The sequence below is a fragment of the Anguilla anguilla genome, chromosome 8 (assembly GCF_013347855.1).
Source record: "Anguilla anguilla isolate fAngAng1 chromosome 8, fAngAng1.pri, whole genome shotgun sequence".
Lineage (NCBI taxonomy): Eukaryota > Metazoa > Chordata > Actinopteri > Anguilliformes > Anguillidae > Anguilla > Anguilla anguilla.
Window position 1 is genome coordinate 49,760,335 of NC_049208.1, and position 10,147 is coordinate 49,770,481.

Below are 10,147 nucleotides of genomic sequence, written 5' to 3' on the forward strand. Positions count from 1 at the left end.
CTCTCTGTCTCACTCTCTCTCTATCCTCTCCCCCCTCTCTCTTACTCTCTTCTCTCTCTCTCCCCCTGACTCTGACTCTCTCTCTCTCTCTCATTCTCTCTCTCTCTCTCTCTCTCTCTCTCTCAGTGGTGGGGGAGAAGGAGCGGGAGAGCGGGGCAGTGAGCGTGCGGACGAGAGGAGGCAAGCAGCTGGGGCGGAGGGACCTGAGGGAGGTGCTGTCGTCTCTCACGGAGCTCCGGGACAGCAGGAGCAACCAGGAGGACTTCTGAGTGCAGCGCTTTAACACGGGCACAGACCGCTAACATCGCTCCCATTCACACACATGAGCTTTAACACGGGCACAGACCGCTAACATCGCTAACATCGCTCCCATACACACACATGTGCTTTAACACGGGCACAGACCGCTAACATCGCTCCCATTCACACACATGAGCTTTAACACGGGCACAGACCGCTAACATCGCTCCCATACACACACGTGCTTTAACACGGGCACAGACCGCTAACATCGCTCCCATACACACACGTGCTTTAACACGGGCACAGACCGCTAACATCGCTCCCATACACACACACATGTGCTTTAACACGGGCACAGACCGCTAACATCGCTCCCATACACACACATGTGCTTTAACACGGGCACAGACCGCTAACATCGCTCCCATACACACACATGTGCTTTAACACGGGCACAGACCGCTAACATCGCTCCCATACACACACATGTGCTTTAACACGGGCACAGACCGCTAACATCGCTCCCATACACACACATGTGCTTTAACACGGGCACAGACCGCTGACATCGCTCCCATACACACACATGTGCTTTAACACGGGCACAGGCCGCTGACATCGCTCCCATACACACACATGTGCTTTAACACGGGCACAGACCGCTAACATCTCTCCCATACACACACATGTGCTTTAACACGGGCACAGACCGCTAACATCGCTCCCATACACACACATGTGCTTTAACACGGGCACAGACCGCTAACATCGCTCCCATACACACACATGTGCTTTAACACGGGCACAGACCGCTAACATCGCTCCCATACACACACATGAGCTTTAACATGGGCACAGACCGCTGACATCGCTCCCATACACACACACGTGCTTTAACACGGGCACAGACCGCTAACATCGCTCCCATACACACACGTGCTTTAACACGGGCACAGACCGCTAACATCGCTCCCATACACACACATGTGCTTTAACACGGGCACAGACCGCTAACATCTCTCCCATACACACACATGTGCTTTAACACGGGCACAGACCGCTAACATCGCTCCCATACACACACATGTGCTTTAACATGGGCACAGACCGCTAACATCGCTCCCATACACACACATGTGCTTTAACACGGGCACAGACCGCTAACATCACTCCCATACACACACATGCGCTTTAACATGGGCACAGACCTCTGACATCGCTCCCATACACACACATGCGCTTTAACACGGGCACAGACCGCTAACATCGCTCCCATACACACACATGTGCTTTAACATGGGCACAGACCGCTGACATCGCTCCCATACACACACATGCGCTTTAACACGGGCACAGACCGCTAACATCGCTCCCATACACACACATGTGCTTTAACATGGGCACAGACCGCTAACATCGCTCCCATACACACACATGTGCTTTGACACGGGCACAGACCGCTAACATCACTCCCATACACACACATGTGCTTTAACATGGGCACAGACCGCTGACATCGCTCCCATACACACACATGTGCTTTAACACGGGCACAGACCGCTAACATCGCTCCCATACACACACATGTGCTTTAACACGGGCACAGACCGTTAACATCGCTCCCATACACACACATGTGCTTTAACACGGGCACAGACCGCTGACATCGCTCCCATACACACACATGTGCTTTAACATGGGCACAGACCGCTAACATTGCTCCCATGCACACATAGTGATTATTTGAGTAATAGGATTATTTGAGGCTGTGGAGCTCGATGTGCTCTTTTCATGGGGCCTGAAATCCCTGTTGGTGCCCCTGCAAACATATATGTACATGTACACACATGCACATGCATACACGTAATATGTGCATGTGAATGTGCATGTGCTCACACAGTCATGGCCTTCAACGAATGGAGGGTATTTAGTTTCAAGACTGCAGTATGACAGATTTCTGGAGGAAAGCACGAACGGTCACAGAATTGTAAAACAATGAGGGGTAAGCCAGTTCACTGCCCAGTTTTGTACTTTGTGAGAAAATGAAGTTGGACGTTCAACATAGTGATGCAACATTTTATTTTATTTTTTTGCTGCAATTTTTTTAATCCAGTAAAACGGTCATCTTTCAGTTCCACTTCAAGCCTAATAACTGAATTCTCAGTGGTGGAGACAGTTCAGATTTCCGGAAATGTTTTTCCCCCTCATTTATAGTCATATTTATTGTCGACATATTTGCTTTGTGTCTTTCCTGTGGGTTTAGAGTAACCCACTTAATATCCCCGTTGTTCTACAGCCAAATATTTGGACAAGCCATGATATTGACGGAGTGTAAGATTTCCCATGGTGCCTGAGGAGCAGATGTGGAGTTGGAATCTCTTGCTTCCTGCTCCATTACGATTTATCTTTTATCTGTAAATAAAAGAACGTTTTTTAAAAAAATGATACATTGCAATAGTGTTTGTTATTCTGAATCTGTTGTACAATAAAACACATTTTTGTAAGTTAACATTTGTTGTGATTTCTCTGCTGTTTGCTAGCTGGTTACCGACATTAATGTCTGGTGATTATAAAATGTAATAAATCTTAGCTAATGCCTTTTATTCGCCAGTGTAAGATACCTTATCTGCAAATCAGTGCCTTTCTCTGTCAATCTCTGCTGTACATATGGTATAAATAGTTTCATGGTAGCACCACACTGTATTGCTGAAGTGTTTTTACATGCAATTCTAGTTCCATTGGAAGCGCTTTGATCACACGCCAGAGGTCAGTGTTTCCCGGCAACGCTGACGATTTAAAATTGCACGGCTGAAAATACACAAGGTGGACTTTAATCTGTCGGGAAGTCACGCAGACGAAAGGCGCGAGACTGTACGCTTATGCCCCCCACGACTCGCACGGGCACTGAGTCACTCTACTTTGTGCCCAAGCTGGCTAGAAGCCGCGTAATAATACACGTGCTTACGGGATCAGTAAAGCAGGGCCAGAGGGAGCATCCAGGGGGTGGCAGATGGTGACCTTTCGGGCCAAATCACTAACACTCAGTAGATGTTTACAGTGAACAAGATGAGAGTAGTGTAGGCAGCAAGCTGATGAACAACAAAGCGAAAAAATATGACGAAGTCCTGCGAGGCGGCAATAGAACGTACGTGTTCGAGTGGATTTTAGGACCATGGACAGACGCCACCATTCGGAACATCTTTCTGTCGTTTGGAAATACGCGCAATTAATATTAATGCACATACACGCTCCGGTGGACACTCAAATGTGCGCTATACACTACAAATTACAGTCTGTGCACATTATACACTGAGTAAAGGGATACCATTTTAAGTAACCTACTTAGTCAGTTTTAGAAGTAGGAGTGCGTATGCTTTTTTTGCAGTCTACAGTACTGTGTTTTCAGTAGCATCTGTGTTGTAGTGCAAACGCGCGCGTGCGGTGTGTGTGTGTATATTTTAAGTATGGCGCCTTATTTCCAATAAAGTTGTGCTGGCCTTTAAAAACAATGTGCTTTCAGCACCACGGTCAGATCTCGCGGAGAGAACAATAGACGGATCGGCGGACCTTGATGTCAGGTACCGTCAACCAATGATTTGCGTACATAAAACGAAAAGAGAAATAAATGTCCATAATCTACAATGTGTTTGAATGTAACAGTACAACACACAAACTCTATTTTTTGAAAAAGCAGGACATAAACAATGGTGATTATATAATCTACTTCACACTCTACTGATACAGACAATACGAGTAGCCTACTACTCTCATTTTACCGCTATATCCCCAACCTCCTCAAATTATGGTTAAAGATGGCTAATATAACTACAACTCAGACACGCTTGTTGTACTTCAAGATTGTATCTACAAGAGAAAGTGAGCAGAAAACATAAAATAAAATCCTTTCAAGTAGCCTATTGAAAGGGATCTTCGGGTGAACAATCGGTGACGAATTGTTGACTGTCCCTCCCGCTACATCGCAGTTTGTCAGAGCTCAAGGGAGAGGGAGCGAGAGATAGAGGTAGAAAGAGGGAGACACCGGCCGACAACGTCAAAGCGAGGGGGTGGAAAAGAGAAGCAGCACTCGAGAAAACATCTAAACCGTAACGACATATATTCCTTGACTTATTATTGCACGGTTATTAATGGTACAATGCATAATAATCAAACCGAAGAACGGAAACGATAGCCTGTATTATCTAACACAATACTAGCTTGCTAGCTTGGATAATCACGACAACATAGTTGATAAGTGTGGAAACCGTTGGGGGATCCAATTTAGTCATTATTGTCGGTGACAAGGGAAAGGTTGGACTATGTATATGTAAGTTGGCTAGCACAAACCTGTAAGTGATACAGGACGGAACGGTAGATAGATAAGAGCGTCACACGCTCGCATTCTAACTGGAGGGAGGACGTAAAAGCGCGACACGGATTTATCAGTGCTTTGGTACAATCGCTTGTCAAGACATCAAGGCTGAAACTCTACCGAAGCGAAGCACAAAAAAATAACTAGCATTAGGCTATCTCCATTGGTAGAATTCCAAAAAACACAAAAAGCACAAGAAGAGGGACAAATTGAACATAACACTTGGGGACGAAGGGAAAGACAAAAGGAACAGACCAGAAACCGGTGAAAGAAGAACAGAAGGAAATAAGCCATATATTGGAGTATTCTTAACATTTGGATATTTTCAAAACTGAGCTATTTTCTCTTGGTATTTGTTTCGGGGGTGTGTAAACGGTAACGTCTTATGTGTACGTATGTGACTATAACGTCAACCTAACTGGACAAAGAGAAGCGCCCCCATACATTGATATACAGTCCCACTATACCCGCGGTAGGGTTAAACAAAGGAGCCCAACGTAGAGACTGTTACTGTTGATGCACATTAATATTTCAAATTTGCACAGACTCCCCGAGGACTACATCCTAAACAGAAGGTAATACACGATTCGAGCTACTATTAATAAAGCGACATGCGCATGGGCTTTTAAATATGGTTTTGCGTGTATTGCCATTGGCTGCTTTTTAAAAATTAATTATTATAATGGACGTGTTCTTGCCATTCTTGTGGCGCACGAGCTATTGTTTATTTTTTGCATATTTAAGTATTTTAATTGTTTGTGTTACATTGCATTAAAAGCGCCGGTTATATGTGTATATTATGGTTATATGTGTTTATTTTATAACTATTATGTCGTATTGTGACTTTTTGAGAAAGTGTAGCCATGCAGAAAAATCAAAATATATAAATGATATAATTTAGGCCACTACTTTCTCCACTGTTTCCTGCGCCATCCACGTTCACACCACCCACCTCTCCTCTTCCATCCCCAGACCCGCTCTCTTCCAGTTCCCCCGAGTCCCGTTCATTCCCCAGTTCACTGTTTTAGTGTCTGTCCACGGGCGCTCCGACTGCACCCCAGCGCAACGTCCCAATGAAGGAGGCCGACGCGATTAAACTGTTTATCGGGCAAATTCCCCGAAACCTGGAGGAGAAAGATCTGAAGCCCATCTTCGAGCAGTTCGGGAAGATCTATGAGCTGACGGTGATAAAGGACAAATACACCGGCATGCACAAAGGTAAAACTTCACACATCGCTAGACCGTGAACTGCGTACGGAAATAGGAAAACAGATACGCAAAACTGTGGTTTGATTTGCGCAGGATGATTAACCTGTTTGCTTTTTCGGGATACCCCTTTATTGCCGATGTGCCTTACAGATAATTTAGCCACTATAACACTCTGTATGTTTTTTATCAAAAAAAATATTATTATTTCACTCTGATATATGCTGAGGCGGGGCTGGGGAGAGAGAGAGAGGTCTTGAAATATCTGTTGATCTCCGTTATAAAATTATTCAAAAAGGTCTGTCAGTGTTCTGCGCTGTATGCTCAGACTGAGCGGCATGTAGGCCAATGGAGCTACCACCTGTTCGGAATTAGAGTGGAACAATGGCCACGGTCTGAAAACAGACAGATAACAAAACAAACAAATGAAAAGGAAGAGAGAGAAAAGAGAAAAGGAGACATGGAGATGTAAATGGAGGGGGAGAAGAGGGGGACTGACGCTTACGTTGAAAAGATAACGCCACGAACAAGGAAACTGCAGCAGGGCTGCCAGCGTGCCCTGGGAGCCCTGAGAGCTGATCGTGAGTCGCGCGCATCTAAACATGGCTCTTGGCTTTAGGATTAGTGATGTCCTGGCTCTTCCGGCTCTCTCTCTCGCTTGCTCTCTCTCCATCTTTCTCTCTCTCTGGAATACTCTCAAGAATGCTTTATTGGCGTGACTATCTTGGAATGTATTGCCAGACCTGTACATAAACAAACATAAAATACATTACTGTATAATATTATACTATCAGCGGAACAAATATATTAACAGAACGCTCTCTCTCACACAACACACGTGTACAGTATACATATGTACTCGGTGTGTGCGTGTGCGTGTGTGTACATCTGCACACACGTCTCTATCTGTCCTTGGGAAGTAAAGAAAGAAAAAAACTGGCTAAACTGTTATCCTCTGGGAAGGATGACAGTCGGAATGTTTTTATGAGTCACCCGGGAGCAGTTTGGTGTTGGTCATGAATCCGGGTGGGGAGGTCCTGTACGTTAGAGACCAGATAATCAGCGCCGTCTCCCAGACCTTGACCTCCTGCCGTGCTGTAAGCGAGCCGGTGTCACGACACGGTTTTCGGCGTTTCGCACCGAACTGTGTTTTACGCCTCCCGAAGGACGTTTCCCAAAGAAACGAGACGGGAGCGCTGGCGCGGCGTTAAATTCTCGGCCTTGCCGCGGTGTTCTCCCTGGTGGTTTGGGACTGGGAGCGCGCTAGTTTTGGTGCCTACGTGCACGGAGCTACAGGTGCTCTCTAATTGGACTGAAGCGGGATGTATTTCTGCGCTACGGAGGAAGCACAGGCCTCTGTCCCTCGGCTTTGGGGATTCCTTTCAGGAAGAGCAGAAATAAATTAGCTGTCTCGAATCTGTAATTCTTCACCGGACAGGAGCTCCGCAGAGCAGCGTCAATCTCCGGAGCGGTCGCGTCTTCTCATGCCGTCGCTGTTGTTGGCTGTCACTGTGCGTTCTTGTGCGAATGTCTCGTATGAGTCATTAATCAGACCCCGGCGTCTGTCAAAGTAGGAAAATGGGGATTTTTGCCTTAACGCTGTGCTGTAATTTGAGGGTCATTTTGGGGAAGTAGATGAGAACATTGTTTACCCTTCTTCGGGGCCGTGTGATCTATCATGTTCGGCGCCTGGGAACGGGGATCTTTGGGCGTGATAAGGCCTATTAGTGTGTGTGTATGTGTATTTGTGTAAACGTGTGTATGCATTGTGTTTGTGTGTGCATGGGTGTGTGTGTGTGTGTGTGTGTGTGTACTGTATACCTGTGATGGGGACACGTGACAGAGAGGCCTCACACATTAATATACGCCTGTGGTCTTAGTGGTTGTGGCAGGCGTAGGAACAACGGTGGCTCCTCCTCCTACACCCAGGTATCCAGAATCACTGCTGCCACGTGATTCTGGACTCCACGGCTGCTGTGTCCCTGTTAAATGAGCTCCAGTGTGCTGCCTTTTCCGTGCGACACTGTGCTGTCTGCTGCGCTGCGCTGCGCCTTGCTGTGCTGTGCTGTCCTGTCCTGTGCTGTGCTGTGCCGAACCGTGCCGGGCTTTGCTGTGCGGTGCGATGTCGGAATGTGCTCTGCCGCGTCTCGACGGGGTCAGACGTGCTGCGAACTGTGAGATAATCTTATGATTTATACGCAATAATTTAGATATTTACTCATGTCTGCTTTCATTTGTATTGAGTGTTTTACAAAGCGGGTTTTTGCAGGATGTATTGATGGGTATTTGGAAGCAGAGGGAAGCACATGGAAAGTGCAAAACAATTCCACTTACATTACAGTTACTTACTTAGATGCTTTTATCGTGATGCATGGTGCATATAATAAGCTTAGACCAGTGCAGATGTAAAAAAAAATTGACTGCAACACAATCAAAACAAAACCTCATTGAAGACATGCTGTAGTAAGCATGTTGGCTTGCACAAGTGGGAATATTAATTGAGGTCCGTCTTATGAAAGAGCTTGGGCATTAGCCGTAAAAAGCACAGGCACTGTGCCAGTGGCTGAGTATGTCTGATGTTTGTATTACCGGAGAGAAAGGCCATTCTGGACCGGTGGGGCCGGGATGCTGTTTTAAAAGGTGTGCTTTCAGTCTGTGGACGGAGCACTCTGTCTGTGAGTGCAGGGATGTGTGTGTGTGTGTGTGTGTGTGTGTGCGTGTGCGTCTGTGTGTGCACCTGTGTGTGCGTGTGTGCATCTGTGTGCGTCTGAGTGTGCATCTGTGTGTGTGTGTGTGTGTGCATCTGTGTGTGTGTGTGTGTGTGCGTCTGTGTGTGCATCTGTGTGTGGGTGTGTGCGCCTGTGTGTGCATCTGTGTGTGTGCGTCAGTGTGCGTCTGGGTGTGCACCTGTGCGTGTGTGTGTGTGCGTGTGCGTCTGTGTGTGCATTTGTGCGTGTGTGTGTGCGTGTGCGTCTCTGTCTGACTGCGTGTACATGCCCGACCGGGTGCCCCGGCCTACGTGCGTTCGGCCAAGGACAAGATGCCCCTCGGAAAGGCACTAGCCGGATGACGCTGGAGCGTGTACCCTCCAAGTACAGGATAATTAGAGGCAGTTTCTAAGCACCACCGGCAGACTCTTCCAGTCTCACCCCTCCCCTCTCTGTCTCTCTCTCTCTCCCTCCCCCCCCCCTCTCTCTCTCTCTCAGGATGCGCCTTCCTGACCTACTGCGCGCGTGAGTCGGCGCTGAAGGCCCAGAGTGCCCTGCACGAGCAGAAGACGCTTCCAGGGGTGAGCCCTTCGCTTTTCCCCCCGCTCCGCGGCGCGCGCTAACTCCGCGCTCACCTCCGCAAACGCACACCTGACAGTCACGTGCTCCGGCACTGGCGGCTCCTACAGCTGGAGTCGCCTCTGCCGAACAGCTACTTTGAGAGTCCTACGAGAGCACAGAGTTGTAATGCGGGCTTCCCTAAAATCATTTTAGCACCCTTGATAAAACATAAATTAATTTTAATTGAATTTTGAAAAAGTATAGCGGTTTGATTAATTTCATACATGTCGCTGTACGTGTTGTTATGCCATATATTTCCGAATTGCCCGAAAGGGATTCTACAGTGCATGCATATAGTGTACACGTGAGATACAACTGACATATATTCTGAATATATTTTTTTACGTAAGGTGTCGAGCGTTTGGAATGATTCTTTTCCGTTTCGAGCCTGCATTGTTTCTGTGTTGAAATGTTCATTATGCAGCGACAGGCTCTGCGCGCGGTTCTGTATTAAACAGAATGACTCAGCTTCGTGCTCTGACGGCAGACGGACGCTTTCATCAGTCATTCTCGCCGCGCTCTCGAATGGAGGAGCGAAACGCGAACGAGCCGGGGGATCGCGTGTTCCTTCTGCTGTCAGCCTCTCGCGTTTTCTCTCTTTTCTCTTCTCTCGTTCTGTGCTGTCGTCCTCCGTGTGCCGGTCTTGTGCCGAGCTTTATTCATCTTTTGGAAGAAAAAAAACATCGAGGGAGGGAGTGAACGAGAGAGAGACAGAGAGAGAGAGAGAGAGAGAGAGAGAGAGAGAATAAGGGGGGAGGTGGTGTTAATGCAAACATTAATCCAATTAGTAGCCTGACATTAGCCTGACCTTTCTGAGAAAATCAGCCAGCCGGTTGTTCTTACCCCCCCTGGTGTTGCCCCCTCTCACCCCTCTCCCGCTCTCCTCGCTCGCCCCGGCCCTCCCAACGCCCTCCCCCCAAATTTGTCCCTTCCATGAAGCAACACATCCCCAGTGCAGCACACGGGAGATGTGCTCGTCATACTAAGTATAAATTAATTC

At 47.4% G+C, this 10,147-nt stretch overlaps 2 protein-coding genes across 9 annotated transcripts in view; both read left to right on the top strand.

Annotated features, from left to right (window-relative positions):
* The window catches only part of tars2 (threonyl-tRNA synthetase 2, mitochondrial), a 33,132-nt gene extending 31,864 nt beyond the window's left edge, over window positions 1-1,268 (top strand). For 4 of the 5 annotated variants that reach the window (XM_035429554.1, XM_035429558.1, XM_035429557.1 and 1 more), the window contains exon 18: window positions 127-1,268. In XM_035429554.1, coding sequence (XP_035285445.1) covers window positions 127-269 — 143 coding nt within the window. In that variant the 3' untranslated portion in view covers window positions 270-1,268. The remainder of the gene's footprint in view (window positions 1-126) is intronic. The other variant, XM_035429555.1, reaches the window with a different exon arrangement.
* A 2,956-nt stretch (window positions 1,269-4,224) lies between these two features.
* Window positions 4,225-10,147, top strand: part of LOC118233705 (CUGBP Elav-like family member 3) — a 31,198-nt gene continuing 25,275 nt past the window's right edge. For 2 of the 4 annotated variants that reach the window (XR_004766550.1, XM_035429583.1), the window contains exons 1-3: window positions 4,225-5,187; window positions 5,585-5,830; window positions 9,025-9,107. Coding sequence is in view for 3 of the 4 variants with exons in the window: in XM_035429583.1 (XP_035285474.1) it covers window positions 5,686-5,830; window positions 9,025-9,107 (228 nt within the window). In the remaining variant the exon portion in view is untranslated. The remainder of the gene's footprint in view (window positions 5,188-5,584; window positions 5,831-9,024; window positions 9,108-10,147) is intronic. The other 2 variants (XM_035429581.1, XM_035429582.1) reach the window with 1 other exon arrangement.